Source organism: Scyliorhinus torazame, chromosome 8 (genome assembly GCF_047496885.1).
Source record: "Scyliorhinus torazame isolate Kashiwa2021f chromosome 8, sScyTor2.1, whole genome shotgun sequence".
NCBI classification, from domain to species: Eukaryota; Metazoa; Chordata; class Chondrichthyes; order Carcharhiniformes; family Scyliorhinidae; genus Scyliorhinus; species Scyliorhinus torazame.
In genome coordinates this window covers 26,486,198-26,503,505 of record NC_092714.1, presented here as the reverse complement: position 1 = coordinate 26,503,505, position 17,308 = coordinate 26,486,198, and the positions used below count along the sequence as shown (strand labels likewise).

At 45.8% G+C, this 17,308-nt stretch overlaps 1 protein-coding gene across 2 annotated transcripts in view; it reads right to left on the bottom strand.

Annotated features, from left to right (window-relative positions):
* LOC140427700 (cell adhesion molecule DSCAM) overlaps nucleotides 1-17,051 on the bottom strand; it is an 854,163-nt gene extending 837,112 nt beyond the window's left edge. For both annotated transcript variants that reach the window (XM_072513215.1, XM_072513216.1), the window contains exon 1: nucleotides 16,452-17,051. In XM_072513215.1, the coding sequence (XP_072369316.1) occupies nucleotides 16,452-16,494 (43 nt within the window). In that variant the 5' untranslated portion in view covers nucleotides 16,495-17,051. The remainder of the gene's footprint in view (nucleotides 1-16,451) is intronic.
* Nucleotides 17,052-17,308: the final 257 nt, after the last annotated feature.

Genomic DNA, 17,308 nt, shown 5'->3' with positions numbered 1-17,308 from the left:
ATTGGCCTTGACGCTAATGGTGAGAGAATCTGCACACAGATAAAGTGTTGACAGCTGTAACTGGAGAGATTCCAGATCAGTCTGGTCATTTACAGTGTACATAAAGGGAATAAGATTTTGGTGATAGGGAAAACGAAGACTGGTGCTATCTACCATCAGCATCAATCACTCCCAGGTAGAACATTTCACCAATGTGGTCCCCTAATATGCTGAGGAGCTGGGGAAATGGTTTATTGTTGCTCACTGTAATTAGCTGTTGGTGGTGGTGGTGTGAGGTGTCAGCTAGAAGTAACCTACCTGCAATTTGACTATTCCATCTCTTTGTTGAACGACTGTTATTGACTTTCCATTAACCAAGCCAAGAGAAGGACCAATATTTGGGAGAAACCTGTTTAGTTCAAACTCACCAGTACCTTGCTGCTATCTTGGGCAGTGCCTTCAGCGACTCAGGAAAAGAGTATTTGAGAACCAGGATCTCAAACTCGAGACCAAGGTCACGGTTTACAAAGCAGCAGTGATCTCTGCATTCCTATGTGCTTCGTAGAATTGGACAACCTGAGCAGATACGTCTGAACACTGGAGAGGCACCATCAACAGCATCTTTGCAAGTCCTCCAAATCCCCTGGCAGGGAAGGTGGTACAACCACAGCATCCTTGGCCAAGCCAACACACTCAGCACTGAGGCGCTAATCACTCGAAACAACTTCTGTTGGGCCGGACATGTCACTCATATGTCTGACACCAAGCTACAGAAGAAACTTCCCTACCCAGAACTTGGTCCCAGCAGAAAATCCCAAGGGGGACAGTTCTAGGTATATCCTGAAAGCATCCCAAAGGAGATTCCCACTGATTCATGGGAGACCTTGGCTTGCGACTGACCAAAATGAAGAAGACGCCAAACACACCGAGAGACCTTGTCAGGACTTTGTAGAGGTGAGGCCGTGGGTTTGGAGGGAGCGCACAAACCTCCAAGCTACTCACCTAGCCAACCCTTGAGGTACCACCAACTCCACGTGTGACAGAGCCTTCAGATCCCGCACTGGACTCATCAGCCATCTCGGAATTGAACCGGAGTGGAGAGTAAGTCATCTTCAATCCGGAGGGATTGCATCAGAAGGAAGAGGCGCACCTGTCAGGACTGGCTGAGGATATGCCAGCATGTCATTATGCTGTGTCATTTAGAAAGGTGCTAATAATCGCTCTTTAAATTGTGTTGCAGAAAAATCGAGGAGGTCGCACTTGTCACGTGGGCTCTTGCCAGCCAGAACTCACAGCAGGAGTCCCAATTCAAATTTTGTTTAGAATAGCTCCTCATAGCGAGTTCTCACAAACAGGTCATCTATTCGTCTCCAGTCGAAATGAAGCTGCTTATATCATTGAAGGTGGCGCACCCTTACACGAAGCTGAGAATAGTTACTCATTACACCTCGCATGGAGGCTTCCTCGGTGCCTTCGCAGGTTTAAACAGTCTCTCCTGTTCAATCCCAGGTTATTATTTAGTGTGCATGCCATAGGAAGACATGATTGGATTTGATTGTGCTTCCCACAATGGTAACGCATGAACAGCGACCACGTGGGTGAGGTGAGAGAGTGTATAACTCACCTGTGGGATTGAAGCCCAGCAGGGAACTAGTATCTTCAGCAGAGGAGAAGAGGGAATAAATCAGCACAGTCATGTGCTTCTTGACCCAAGATTCTACCTACTTCAAAGAACACAGTCCACCAAAACAAACTGGTATTTCTGCTTGGCACCGATGCCACAGTGTCCCAGATACAATGAGCTGCATTTTACAAGGAACAGTGGATAGGGTTCAACCCCCTCCCCAAACCCCCACCCCGCTACCCCCTGCCGCCAAACCCCACCCCCATAGACAGGATGATGTAACTGTTGTAGAAAATGGAGCAATCCATTTTTTAAAAAAATTAATTCATGGTATGTGGGCATCTCTGGCTGGTGCCCGCGTTTATTGCCCACCCCGATTTGCTCTTGAACTGAGAGGCTTTCTCAGCCATTTCAGAGGGTATTTAAGAGTCAACAACATTGCTGTGGACCTGGAGTCACAAATAGGCCAGACAAGTTAAGAACGGCAGACTTAAGGGCATTGGTGGACAAGATGGGTCTTGGCAACAATCACCGACGGTTTCAAGCACACCATTTAACTTTTAATTCCAGATTTTGATTGACTTTAAATTTCACTTTCTGCTGTGGTGGGGTTCGAATCCGGGTTCCCAGAGCATTACGCGGAGTCTCTGGATTACTAATCAAGTGGCAATACCACCACGCCGCTGCCTCCCCAATGTGTGCCCTACGAGCTTCCACAAACAGCAATGGGATAAATGAACAGATTATCTCGTTATTTTAGCAGAGTCATCCAAGCTCGAAATGTTAGCTCTCTTCTCTCTCCACCGATGCCGTCAGACCTGCTGAGGTTGTCCATTTTCTATTTCTCTTTCAGATTCCCGCATCCGCAGTCATTTGCTTTTATCTTTGTTATTTTGGTGTTGGTTAAGGGATAAATATTGGCAAGGACACTGGGGAGATCTTCTCCTGCCCTCCTTGAAAAACATACCACAGAATCTTCGACTTCTGCCCGAGAGGGGAAATGGGATGTTGTTTTAGTGTCTTATCCCCACCTCAGACAGTGCAGTCCCCCCTCAATACTGTCCTGGACTGTAGTCTGTGTTATCTGCCCAAGTATCTGGAGCGGAATTTGAACTACTAACCCTGTATTGATAGGAGGTGGTTTCTATGTTGGCTTCCAATGAGAATAGTGCAGCCTAATGCTGGTGAAGTTACCTGATTCGCAGATCATCAGAGGCTACCTCGAGAGGTAGGCATGTTGCACTTTTAGCTCTGCACTGGCTTTATTTTGCTGCACTTCAAGCATCTGTTGGGGCAGCTGATTGACATAAGCCTTCTTAAAAAAAAAATCTTCATCTAGTTGTTCCTATTGAAGTGTACAATACAGGTAACAAATTGGTACCCAACTGCTATCCGGAGCAGTGGTGATCTCTGTGGGGGAGGGGCTATTCCCAATAACAAGGTGCCCCATTAAGCCGCTTTCATGGTTTAAATATTCAGGAGGCAAGGAGGAACATTTGCACGCCTTGTCACCTCGCAAGCGGGAGGCCATTCTCATCCCTGTCACCCGTCAGGCAGGCAACTCCTAAACAGACTGCTGCGATGACAACTTGTGTCAAAATGCATTGTAATTAAAGAACAGCTCCTTGGGAGCATCTCGTGGAGTCTGCATATTCTCCTAAGTACACTGTTCTACACCGGCCTGTGGCAAACAATACACTAGTCAGCCCATAACAACCTCGAGAAAATGTGTGTTTTGCAAAATCACCACCATTAACATTATAAACATGCACGGACAGTTACATGTGTACGTCCTAAGGATATTAGCTGTACAATTCCTCTTTTTGTAGGCTAAGGGAAGCATTAAAGCTCAATCCTTGTACTCACGTCAACCTACTGAAGTAACAATTGAAGCCAGGCTCCTCAGCATTCTAAGGGCCATCGTTATTTCTTGAATTCTGCTGCATTTTATCCCTCTGTATTTCACATGACAACATCAATGGGTTTTGATGACGGCACAGACTACGATTTGTAGATATATTGGACATAAAGAAACTCAACGCTGTTGCGCCCATTTCACAGCCCAGAAGGGAGCAACAGCAAAAGCGAGGAAATAAGAATACTGGTTTGAACTGGTCTAATACACCTTAAAATAGAACATCAGTCATAACTGGGGAAATAAGAATCAAAAACAGAAAATGCTGGACAATCTCAGCAGGCCCGACTGCACCTGTGGGGAGAGAAGGGAGCTAACGTTTCGAGTCTGGATGACTCTTTGTCAAAGCAAAACGTTAATTCCCTTCTCTCTCCACAGATGCTGTTGGGCCTGCTGAGATTATCCAGTGTTTTCTGTTGTTGTTTCAGATGCCAGCATCCTCAGTAATTTGCGTTTATCTGGGAAATAGGAACACTGGTCCGAACAGGGTTTCTTTTGCTTTTGGGAGGCCTAAAACAATGAGAGATTTGGCAGCAGGGAGGCCGGAGGACTCACTTTCAACAGTGAAAGCCTTTGACTAAGGTGACTTGTAAAGATTAAGCGTAACTTTTTTGTCAGAATCTGATCCCAGGAATTCTGTAAAACCTGGGAGATCCCGCCTGGCCTGGACTTGGAACAGATTTGTGAATTGTCAATGCCAAGAGATTTAGACTTGCCAAGGCACTGTAAATCGGTAGGCCCAATAAATAGCCAGAATTGCAAACTGGAATCCATGAAGAAAATTGGTAAGAAATTTAGAATGCAAAAAAAATGGAATGTAGCTCATACAGTTACTTTTAACCAGTGCTTTTGATGATAAAGAACTCAAAAATATTGCAGTGTTAAAAATCATTAGAATAACATTTTGATGGATCATACATGGTGGCAAGGAGAGTGCAGTCCACTGTGAACTGACCAATTATGAAATGAAAATCGCTTATTGTCACAAGTAGGCTTCAAATGAAGTTACTGTGAAAAGCCCCGAGTCGCCACATTCCGACGCCTGTTCGGGGAGGCTGGTACGGGAATTGGACCGTGCTGCTGGCCTGCCTTGGTCTGCTTTCAAAGCCAGCAATTTAGCCCTGTGCTAAACCAGCCCCTTATTGTGCCAATTATTGCCAATTATTGTGGCCCAGTAACATTTACTATATGCCAGTGTAGGAATGTGGCAGTCAACTTGCACAAAGCAATGACCAGCAAACTGCAACTTGAGAAATGGCCAGATTTATTTTTAAGTGATGCCATTGAGGGACAAGTATCGGCAAGATTGCCACTGAGAAAATTGTGAAATGGGGCCTTTCGCCGAGGCGGGCAGGCGGGGTCCCATTTTCACATCTCATCCACACGATGGCACCTCAGATAGAGCTCACCAGCTCCCTCCCTGACATTGTCCTTTGTATGAACTAGCTTGGTGAAATCCCTCTCGTCTATAATTTCTCCAAAATGTCGGCCGCTGCACACAAAGAAAAGGGTCTCCCATTTTATTTTCAAACTGCCACCCTCGCAACAGGGATAAATTTCAACCTTGACGATTGCCAAGGGGAGGGACAAGGAACCTTGGTTTTGTTTTAAAGGAAAATTGTTTTCGCAGAAAGTGTTTGGCAAGCCGTTTCTATGTTTAAGCAATAGGAAGAGCCAAGCCATTTTCATCACAATGATCCGATGATGTGTTTAGAAGCAATTGACTCCAGAGTGTCATGTTTTTGTAAAAACAAACGATAAGAGACTTGCCAAGTCTTTTTTTTTTGCCTCATGTAGACACTTCCTTTCAAAAATGTCCAGTGAACAGAGAGTGTATCTGATCTTCTCGGAAGCAGACGAGAATAAAGAAGGCAATTGTTGTGGCAGCAAAATAAAGAGATGTTTATTTGAAAGCGTTTACATTCTCGTCACCCTTCGAATGCAAACGATAACTCACAGCTGCAGTTTATTGATATTTAACTGCTATTTGAAAAACTTTTTAACACTTGACAGCTTAAAATGGCATTTGGATGCAAAACCAAAGAACGGCCACTTCATAGAATCATGGAATCCCTACAGTGCAGAAGGAGACCATTCGGCCCATCGAGTCTGCACCGACCCTCCGAAAGGGCACCCAACCTAGGTCCACACCCACACTCTAAACCCTGTAACACAGTAACCCCAACTAACCTTTTGGACACTGAGGGTCAATTTTAGCACGGCCAATCCACCTAACTTGCACACCTTTGGCCTCTGGGAGGAAACCAGAGCACCCGGTGAAGACCCACGCAGATACGGGAAGAAAGTGCAAGCTCCACACAGACAGTCACCCGGGGTCGGACTCAAACCCGGACGCCTGGCGCTGTGAGGCAGCAATGCTAGCCACTGTATCACTGTGCCGCCCCATTGACGTCAAAAGAACAAATCAAGCCCTGCTCGCAGGTTTACGTCACTCTCACGCTCCGAGATCTCTCAGAGAGAGGCTTTCCATTAAGCCAAATCCTTTCCAAACCTTCCCCATGATCATCATGCAAGACATCTGCTGACCTTTTAGCCAAGCTAGCATCTTCGCTTAAGCACAGAAAGGCATTAAGGCAGCCATGTGATATTGTGTGTCAAAGAAAGGTCGGCCTGCATTGTAATGGTTTGAAAAATCGGAGAAGTTTCTGGAAAGCACTAATTTATAGCATCTTCCCTTCAATTTTATGCAAATTGAAGGGGAAGGGTTAACATCCCATTGTCAGAATTTAGACTATTGAGCATTTCTAGTCTCTCAATTGCTGGCAAGGTTTTAAAAGAGAGGGAAAACAAAATCTTTTAGTCCCGTGACAATTAAAAGGGAAATATTCCAAACAACCCATGGAATCTAAAGATTATTTCGCGATTGGAGAAAGGTTGAATTATTCATAGTGGGCTGCAGGCTGGAGTTTGTTAATTAGGCCTTTCGCACAAATGAGAGAGCCTTCAGATTTCATTCATCTCCTCTTGCTATCTACTGTATGACCTATCAGCAGGACAACTTTACTTAAACTATCAATTGCAAATTGTCAGCAAAAAAGAATCCCAACTAAACTATTTAAAGAGTAAATGGCGGCCAAGCCTCCTCACCCACAAGCATATCGAATTAAAAACAAATTCAAATGGTTACTGAGAAATTTCATGGAACGTCAAGTGGGAATAAAAATCGTCTGACAAGTCAAGTTGGAGACGTTAAGTGCCTGACACACCGTCAGCTTATTTAAGGGTCTGGTCACAATTGAATGGTGGCTGCAGTATCAACCTCAGCCTCATTCCTGACGTCCTGGCTGCAAAATAGATTGTCAGATATCTGAGCGAGAGCTCTGCACCCGTGGGCTTACAGGCCTTCATGGAGTTCCCCTCCTCGATTTTGACTTCCGCCCACGTTGAGGCCAGTGAGTACCCACAGATTGGGTAAATTTGCATCAGCTGTGGGTCAGTGTGCAGCCCTCTCCCCTCTGAGTCAAAGGGTTCCAGGATCCAGTCCCACTCGAGCGTAAAAGCCAGACTGACACTCAGTGCAGTGCTGAGGGAGTGCAACACTGAACAGACATCTTTTGAAAGAGATATTGAGCAGAGGCTCCCAACTGTCTTCTCAGGTGGGCATAAAAGATTCCACAGGGCTGTGTTTTGAAGAAGAGTGGAGGAATTCTCCCCGGTGTCTTGGCCCAACACTTATCATAGGAACATACATACGACCGTACGAATTGGGAGCAGTAGGCCATTCAGCCCCTTGTGCCAGCTCTGCCATTCAAGAAGATCCCTTTGACTCCTTTGTCAATCAATAAACCATCTACCCCTGCCTTAAAAATATTTATTGACCCTGCCCCCACCGCTCTCTGGGGTCAGAGTTCCACAGACTCATGACCCTTTAAGAGAAATTAATTATCTCCATCTCCAACTTAAATAGGAGACCCCTTACTTTTAAACTGTCTCCCTTAGTTCCAGTCTCTCCCACACGGGGAAACATCCTCTCAACATCCACCCAGTCAAGACCTCTCAGGACTCAAGATGTTTTAATAAGATCACCTCTTATTCTTCTAAACTCCAATGGATGCCGGTCCAACCTGCCTAAGCTTCCCTCGTAAGGTTACTCCCTCATCCAGGAATGATGAACCTTCTTTGAACTGTTTCTGATGCGATTACGTCCTTTCGTAAATAAGAAGTCAAAAACTCTACATATGGGGAGCAATTCTCCCATCGGGAGACTAAGTCCCGATGCTGGAGTGAAAACCGGAGTGTTTCACTCCGGCGACGGAGCCCGCTCCCAGACCCCTATTCTCTCGCCCCCCGGGGGGCTAGGAGCGGCGACGCATCATTTACGCGCGCCAGGCCTTGGCGGTAAAAGCGGTGCCGCGTAAATGACGTCACCCGTGCATGCGCGGTTGCCGTCCACCCCGAGGCCGCCCCGCAAGAATGAATCTTGCGGGGCGGCAGAGGAAAAGAGGTCCCCCTTCGGAGAATAGTTAGGGCTCTGCCCATTATTGTAAACGGGTTGTTTGCCTTTTCTCGTTTTCTTCTCTTTTTACATTGTTATTGAATGTGTTTGTTAGCTTATACCCCAAGACGGATCTGACAGACTCTCGTTTGTATAACATCTCCCCAAAAATCACAGAGATGATACCGAGAAGCTGATATAAGCCTAATGAAGGAACCAAGGAGAAACATGCTGGAAATACTCCAGCAAATACCCCTGTTCTGATGAAAAATCATTGACTGTAAAGTTAACGCTTGTCTTTCTCTCCACAGATGCTGCCTGACTTGCTGAATATTTCAGAGAATGCTGGGAGTGCTCAGCAGGCCAGGCAGCATCCGTGGGGAGAAACACAGAGTTAACTTTTCAGTCAATGACTTTTCACCAGAACAAGAGTATTTGCTGGAGTCTGTCCCACCATTTTCTATATTCATTTCCGATTTCCAGCAACTGCTGTATTTCACCTTTGTAAAAACAGTCACAGAGTGCCTGTTCCCCTCCTGTGCTCATTAAAACTACCCAGATTAGCTCGTTGCGAGGGAAGTATCTCAGATAGCCATCATGAGAGTTGTACCATTGTCTCGCTGACAAAATTCTTTCCAAAATCTTTTCAATGTTCATACCCAGCCCTCCCCCATTGCAACACCCCAGCGCCATCCCACTCCTGCAAGGTCGTGAGCAATGCCACAGAGTATTCGCTAAATACTGGAAGCGTTCCTTTTTCCCCCGAACTGAATGAAGTGAAGGTCATCACCAAGGAGACGATCCACCAATCCCGTGCTCCTGTAGCTCAAAGAAAGAAAGGCTTTGAGTCTCTGAGGTACAACAATGCTGTGTCAAGTCGTCAACTCGTTGAGCTTAGCTTCGCCATTAACTGTACAGGATTGGTTAACGTATCTTTAGGTGTATATTGCCTTTCTGAAAAATGACTAGAATCGCTCATGCAAGTCATTATAGCAGCTTCCTTTACGTCCTTTAATGCAGCCTCCACTGATGTCTGGCTCACGATCTAACCAGTACTGATTCCCAACTGTCAGCTTCAGGCCCTTGATGACTGACCTCACTGACTGCTGTTTTCCTCTCCCCACCCCCCCCTCCTCCCCCACCCACTTGCCCCTCTGCATTTCCCCTCCCTTGATCACAATCAATGTCAGAATCCATCAGAGATTCCCAAATAACAGTTGATTTCTGACACGTACGTGCATCCTCAAGAGTGCAGCTACATGACATCTTTTATAAAGCTTAGTCAGTATTAAACATGTCACAGACATTTAAGTTCCTTGCCTTCTCAGTTACTGTCTTCCTTGCATGGCATGCAGCCAAAGAGAACAAACCCGATCTTGTTTTGGGAATTTCTTCCCATTTCTTCTAAGTTTTCTATGCAATAGTTGAGGGCGGACATTGTTGCTCTGCAGAGCAAGGCACTACAATTGTCCTCAGTGTGCTCCTCCTCCCAGGCTAAAATAAAGAGAGGGACAAAACCTCGAAAAAGATTGCCCATACACCATGACTGGTTACTTGGGCATGGTACCGGAGGGCAGCCATCACCTTTTGAGCCATGGCTCACTGGGTAATGTTGCACAGTTCTGGGTTACTGTCGGAGGCGGTGCCCTTCCAGGTGAGACATATGACGAGGGCTCCACTTGCCCACTCAGGTCGGGGTAAAAGATCCCATGGCATTATTTCAAAGAAAGGGATACTTTGCATTGATCTCCTGACCAGTGGACATCCTTTAACCAGCATCGCCAAATCAGATTATCTGGTTATTATCAAATTGCCATGTGTGGAATCGCACTGTGTGAAAATTGGTTGCCACATCCCCTACGTTGAAAAATCCTTTATTACGTGTAATGTGCTTTGAGGCATCTGATGGTCATGACATGCACCATATGAATGCAAGCCTTTCCTATCTTTGGAGCGAGGCCCACGTAGGACTCAATACTTCCAGGGACAGGAGAAATTGTTCCAACATTAAACACGACAGACAGTATCCTTTCAAAAGCTGTATCCAAAGTGTTCCCAGTACGGCATGCAATATATTGTAGAACCTACTGCAGTACAAATTCCCCTCCCACCCCCTTCCCTCCACTAGCACCATAACCCCCCCCCCCCCCCCACCGCACAACAACAGTGCAGCCCAATTATACAGGAGGGACCAACGTCAGCATCAAACAAGATGATAATGGATTTTTGAACCGATGACTGAAATGAAAAACATTGGCCCGCAGTTAGCCCCGGGAATCTCTCAGGAAGGGCAATTCAAAAGGACAACAGATACTGCTCGTAGCCTGGCACCCTGTGCTATTTGGTACCAGGCTACTGCTGCCCTGAACGGTCACGTGCACACTTGGCTGACAACTCAAAAGGGTGAATGTAAGAAATTTGACATTAACGCAACTAGGTGATTAAATAAATTTAAATCAAGAGTGGCTTCCTCCGAGTTATTTTCAGCGGAATTTTTGAGTCGGATGAAACACAGGATTCGAAATATTTAAAAAAGCTGCAAAGCTGGATTTCAACCATAGTTTAAACTAATGAAACATATTTGAAGTGGGGGGTGTGGGGAGGGGGGCAGGAAGGGCGGGGACAACTTTCTCTTGGTTCAAATTCAGCCTCGATGAATGAGACTAAAGTTTCCAGAGAATGACTCTAGCTTCCATCAGCTTGAGTGGGGAGGTTCATAATTCTCTCCGAGATTCGTAATGAGAAAGCCTGGTAGGGAATTAGGGAAAATTCTGCCTTTGTGGTGCTGACAAGTACTTGGGACAGACACTCCAGCTTGGGGAGGCACGGTGGCACAGTGGTTAGCACTAATGCCTCTCAGCGCCAGGGACCCAGGTTTCATTCTAACCTCGGGTCACTGGCTGTGTGGAGTTTGCACATTCACCCCGTGTCTGCGTGGGTTTCCTCCCGGTGCTCAAGTTTCCTCGCACAGTCCAAAGGTGTGCTGGTTAGGTGGATTGGCCACGTTAAATTGTCCCTTAGTTAAGGTTAGGTTGGGGGTTATTGGGATAGGGCGGGGAAGTGGGCTTGGGCAGTGCTCTGTCAGAGGGTTGGTGCAGACTTATTGGACTGAATGGCCTCCTTCTGCACTGTAGGGATTCTGTAGGGAGTCTATGATGGAGAAGTGCTTGATACTGACTGTATCATAAACAAAAATAACCTTGTTAGGCAAGGAAAGTGCCATAGGTTGGCCAGGAAGGAATTTACAGTGCAGCGGAGGGCCTGGGGGAAATACACCTTTTTTTTAAACTTTAGAGTACCCAATTCATTTTTCCAATTAAGGGGCAATTTAGCATGGCCAATGGGGGCGAAACCCACGCAAACACGGGGATAATGTGCAAACTCCACACAGACAGTGACCCAGAGCCGGGATCGAACCTGGGACCTCGGCGCCGTGAGGCAGCAGGGCTAACCCACTGCACCACCGTGCTGCCCTGGGGGAATACACCTGAACATCACCGAGTTTCTGTTTTGGGCACATTGACAATCTGAGTACAAAATGCGCCCATGTTCCTTTTACCTCAAACGCCCGCTCAAACTGATTGGATGTTGGCAAACATAAAATCTGCCATGAACCAATGCAACTGTGCAGTGTTTTAGAAGAATATTACAATAAAATAAAAATATAATGCAGGGTAAATATAACACTGGGAACCTGGTCAGTGCAATTACTGCGGCTGAAGGTGGCATTTTCACTAAAAAGCAAGCATTTTAATCAGATAAATGCAAAACACTGCAGATACTGGAGGTCTGAAATAAAAACAGAAAATGTTGTAAAAACCCAGAATGTCTGGCAGCATCTGAGGAGAGAGAAACAGGGTTAATGGGTGTGAATTACCACCTAAATGGGGCTAGTCTCCCTCTAAAATGCAGCTAGCCTGATCTACCTGAGGCATTGGGATCTCACCCCTTTGCCTCGGAGACTTTAGGTGGGCGCTGTTCAGTACTGGTCCCCACAAATGGGGACTAGGTGAAACGGACCTTGGAGGTGTCTCCCAATGGGATCGGCAGCTCCCAGTGGATCGGAGGCCTTCGGCTGCTTGGCCTCTGGATAGGGTGGCACCCTGGTACCACCTGGGCACCTTGTTATTGCCTGTATGGCACTACCACCCTGGATGCCAGCCTTGCACTACCAAGGTACATGGCTGGAACTGCTAAGCTGACAGGGGCACTGCCAAGGTAACAGACTGGCGTTTTCATGCACCAGGGATCATGCCTGGTGTGCCCTGCCCATATAAGGTGGGGTGCAAAGATCCCCTTATAGGGGAGTTGGGTCTTTGGGGAGGCGGGGGGGGGGGGGGCTGCTCGAGAACACCCGCTGCACTGAGGAGCTCCGCTCTCCAGAACCACACGGGACTAAGTGCGGCCTCAACGGGACATTTCCCGCTGAGGCCCCGGATTGTAATAGAGTCCCGTTTGATAGCATGGTCTTTCTCAGCTCTGCGAGTGCCAGGAAAGACCCAGTTAAACCGACTCGACATGGGTCTCTGTTGCAATTCGGTTAGATTGCGCCCAATGTTTCAAGTCCAATGTGACTCTTATACAGAACTGGTGAAGAGTGATATTGGACTTGAATTATTGACTCTATCTCTCTCCACCTACACTGCCAGACCCTCTGGGTTTTTCCAGCATTTTCTGCTTTTGTTTTAATCAGAGCGGCTGGTCCATCAGCGTTAATAACCCAAATTTAAATCACTGAAATTTGCTTGAAAAAATCTATATGGAGAACAATTTCCGAGTCATATTGGTGTACAGCAGTCAGTTAATTAGATTTTTAAAAATATATTCAAAATCTTTTAAAGCACGGCTATTAGTCTCCTCGCACAAACTGGCGCAATTAGTGGAAACCCGCCATGATGATTAATTCAATCCGAGGGCGGGTCTAGATTTGTGAGCTGTGCCAGCTTTCGGTGCAATGATTTGAAACGGTGCCAGAAGAGCGTAGAAACTCGAGCTGCGCCGAATGTAACTTGCACTTGAAATTCCACCGTCTTTTGTGTAACCCTTCACAAATGGTCAAATTTATCGCTCCTTTGCAGCATAGTGAGGGCAAAGGGCGTGACTCCCATGTCCTCAGCATCCTCTGGAAGATTGGGGAAAGCATCCCCATCCCCAGCTTGAAGGGCAGAGGAATAAATCGCAAGCCTGCTTTATGAAAATGTCATGTTAGGATTAGAGATCCACAATTTGAACACTTGAATGGCCTCTCTGCCTCGCCTTTCTTCTTTAAGATGCTGCTTCAAACCTATCTCCCTTGACCAAACATTTGGTCACCTGTCCTAATGTCACTTTATGCGACTCAGTGTCGAGTTGGTTTGACCGCGTTCCATTTGCAGGGCCTTGGGACATTTCACTACAATATACCTTTTTTTTGTTACAGCGAGACGATGAATGATTTCAAAAGGAAATTAGACAGGCATTTGAGCAAATTTAACTTACTGCCACCAACAATGTTTTTCAGGGGGTGGAGGGGGGGGGGGGGTGGTTGGAGGCAGCATGGGTTGGAAATCATTTTGCACACATGCTGAGGGAAAAGCAATGAATTATCAAGATTTTTAGCGGTTTGTTCACTTTGCAAGCAGTTCTTGCATAGATCCTTGTCAAAACAACTCACTAGGAGTCGAGCGCTGTATTCTGAAATATTCCAGCTCATTTACCCTCGAGCAACAGTCCCCTGTCACATAGCATAGGCTAGAATCATAATGTGACAGTTGCCTGGGAGAGGAGGACACATAAGAGTCCTCCTACTGGACATGGAGACAAAAATGCCTCAGGTTCACCGTTAGTTAAACTTAACTGGATAACTACTCAATAAAATTTGACTTCACAGCAATGGTTTTCCCTCTTATCACCAGCACCAGACTACTTAATAATATAGGGCAAGCCTTTCTCTGAGCAAACCAGAAAGATCTGCTGTCAAAGGCCAGAGGCAATATTAGCATAATATATTCATAGGATCAATGGCGATTTTATTCTCTAACGCTGACGCACTCAGGACAAGCCAACATTTAAATGAAGCAATCAATTTGGATGGCGTTTTATTCTAACATTCTCAGTTTCTGTCTATTTGCACCCAGCCACTCCACCTCCCATCCCTTGCAACACACACAAGTTAATGCAGGGGACAAGCCAGGTAGTCAATGTTAATGTTGTTTGTAACAGGGCGCTGGGATCAGCACCTCAATAACTCAGAAATAATAAGCGAGAGGATATTGGTCGGTTCTTAGCGTCCACCTTCATTTATCGGCTGGCTTGTTCCTCCTCACTCCTGGCACTGTCTGAAATAAATACTGAGCACAATTCTTTCAAGGTGAGAATTGAGGCCGAATGTGTCCATTTCTCACAATCCTGAGCAGCCCAAAATTAAGAATTCTCCACCCCTGAATTCATCTGGGTAGTCAGTATTTACGGCGTAGTGGACGATCAAGAAAATCTGAGCTCAGAATTGATGTGGAATCAAATCGTTGCCTGACCATCAATTCAACATCTTCCACTCGGGTCTTGCGGTGCCCTTTAACCACGAGACTGCAACACTGTGAAATTTTGTGACAGAAAGACTCCTTTCCTCCCCGCCCAATGTTACTCTCCTTGTGGGCTTCTTGCGGTTTGAGAAATGCATTGCATTAAGGTTTAAAATTCATCCCAATGTGGGGTGGGGGGAGAAGCGGGAAAACAAAAGCAGCTGGGCTGCGTGGAAATGCGTTTGAAGCGTTTAGCTAGCAGGATTAATCGAATTATAATTTAATCATTTGATCAAACACCAATTAGCATAATCACTTGAGGGGAACTGTTGGGAGCCTTGGAGAGAGTGAGCGCGAGAAAGAGCCGGAGCTGCTTCAATCAGAGCTGACAGCTTTTAAACAGAACAAATTTTGCTTTTGCAAACAAACAAAAAATATTTATCGAGTGAATCAGAAATGAAAGGAGCAAAAAGCAAGAACAGATAGATGCATCAACTTCTATTAAAAAAACTGAGCAGCTCTCAAAATCTCGTGGACTTTGTGAAGATATAATAGACGGTCTCTAGAAATAATTTGTTAGTAAAATGGTCCAGTGTCTTGAGATTGCAAGCGCATGGGTCATTTTTTGTTTTAAAGGGACATGGAGCCTAACATTATTTGCTTTCTGCTTTGTTGGGTGCAGTTTTGGGAACATTGCAGAATGAAATATAGGTTCGCGCCCCCTTTCCTGTAAGTTTTAGATTTTAGGAGCTAAGTGCTCACAGAGTATTGAGATGCAGAGAGAGGGACAATCCTGGGTTACTGGTGTGTGAGTGTGTGCTTGATATCGCAAAGCTCGGGAGAATTGGCATTTAGTATTGAGGTGACTTTGCTCAAATGCAATGCATTTAAAAATGAGATTCTATAAATAGCAATGCTGTCTCACACTTAAATCTCGCTCGCAGCTCCAGGGGTCAAAAGAACTTCAGCACAAAACTGAGGGTCGTTTATCTATCATCTCCCCGTGCCATCCACTGTCACCCGTTCATTCATCTCTTCACCGCTGAATTGGATTGATGGAGGAAATCAGCAAAAGTAGGCGGCTGGCTTAATTACCTGTCCATTCATTCTACCTTTTGCATTTACAGACATGCCCAGTTTTCTTTTTTGGAAAAATAACTCACTCTACCCCCCGCCCCCCCCCCCCCCCCGGCCAGGCCAGGCCACACGCCACCCCCACCTCCACCGTGCATCTCCATCTATCCTGCCCAGGGTTAACCTGCCGGTCAGAGAGGCTTCTTATCTATCCCTGCCAACCTACCCCAAGTACAAATCCATGCCTCTTATGTCTCAGTCTCCATCAAGCTCATTTCGGTTATGCCTTTTGAGACACAATCTCGATCTTACACTACATTTTAGCCTCTCTCTGTAGCTTTGTACATATACATACATATATATTAACTATTTACACACATGTATATTATACATATATATCCATTATACATACATATCCATACTATGTACGCACACATATATATACACACACATATATATTCACATCTATCCATACAATATACGCACACGTATATAAGATATACATATATACGCATACGTGTGCATGTGTGTCTACAGAGGGATACAGTTCACGTATTCTACTATTTTCACATACTTTCATTCTTTCTACCTCTTCCTCCTGTGTGAGATCACATTTCTATCACCTGCATACATATACATACAATCAATCACTGGTGACAGTTGCAGAGGTATAAAATTTAGATTAATTGCAGCGTATAGAAAGGCAAGATGCAATGCCTGCATTTGCTTGAATTGGTTGTATTATAGCACCAGGCTCTGACTCTGCTGGGTAAGCTACTTTAAATGATTACAGTGCAATTTTCTGTCTCCTGCTGATCACAGAGTAGAGGGAAATGTAAAGAAACATTCACTGCCACCCCACAGCCTTAATGTGGAAATAGACTATTTAATTAACTAACTCACCATTCAGGATGCTGTGGAGTAAGAGGGTTACCACGATCCACATGCCCTAGGCTTTGTCCTCCTTGCAATGATCCCTGTGCACTTGCCCGTCTTCTGTTATATTTGAAAATTGTTACTGTATATGAAGGTTAACATCCACACAGTGAGAGAGAGGGAGAGAGCTCTTGGCTACAGCAGGCACTGGAGATCAAACCGGCTTGCTTTGGTAGCCCTTTATGCTGGGGCTGTGAGATAAAGTGTTTCCTGGCTGTCTTCTCTCTTCCTTCCCTTCCTCTTGAGTGCAAAAGAAAACGGATCAGAGATTCAGAGGGTGTGTGTTAGTCAGCTGTGCAGCCCTGAGAGACAGCCAGGTGTGCTGAGACACAGAGACACTGACAACAACAGCAGCAGCAGGTCGGAGGCAGGTCGACAGGTACAAGACTACAGCACTACACTCAGCTCTGCAATCAACCTCCACATTCAACACCACCCAACACATCCACATCTTCCCACAGCTTCAATCACATTGATCCCAGCGCCAAACCAACGCCCGATACCATTAGATCACAACCCATTAACCCACTCCTGCTGAAAGCAGCAAGTTAACCCTTTCCTTGCTGCAGATCAGGTTCCTCCTCACCCTTCTCTCTCTCTCTCTCTCTCAGTCAAATTGAACACCACAAAAAGCACAGCAGGGGAATCTTCACCCAACACCGAATATCATCTGCTCAGCGTTTTTTGATCTCTCATGGTCAAACTGCCGCTTCCTCCTTAAAGGGGCAGAGTCGATTTTTGTTTTGTTTTGTGTTGCCTGCAGGAAATCGGATCGGCTGGAGTGGGGACTGAATAAAAACTGTCCAGAAAACAAAATGTCGATA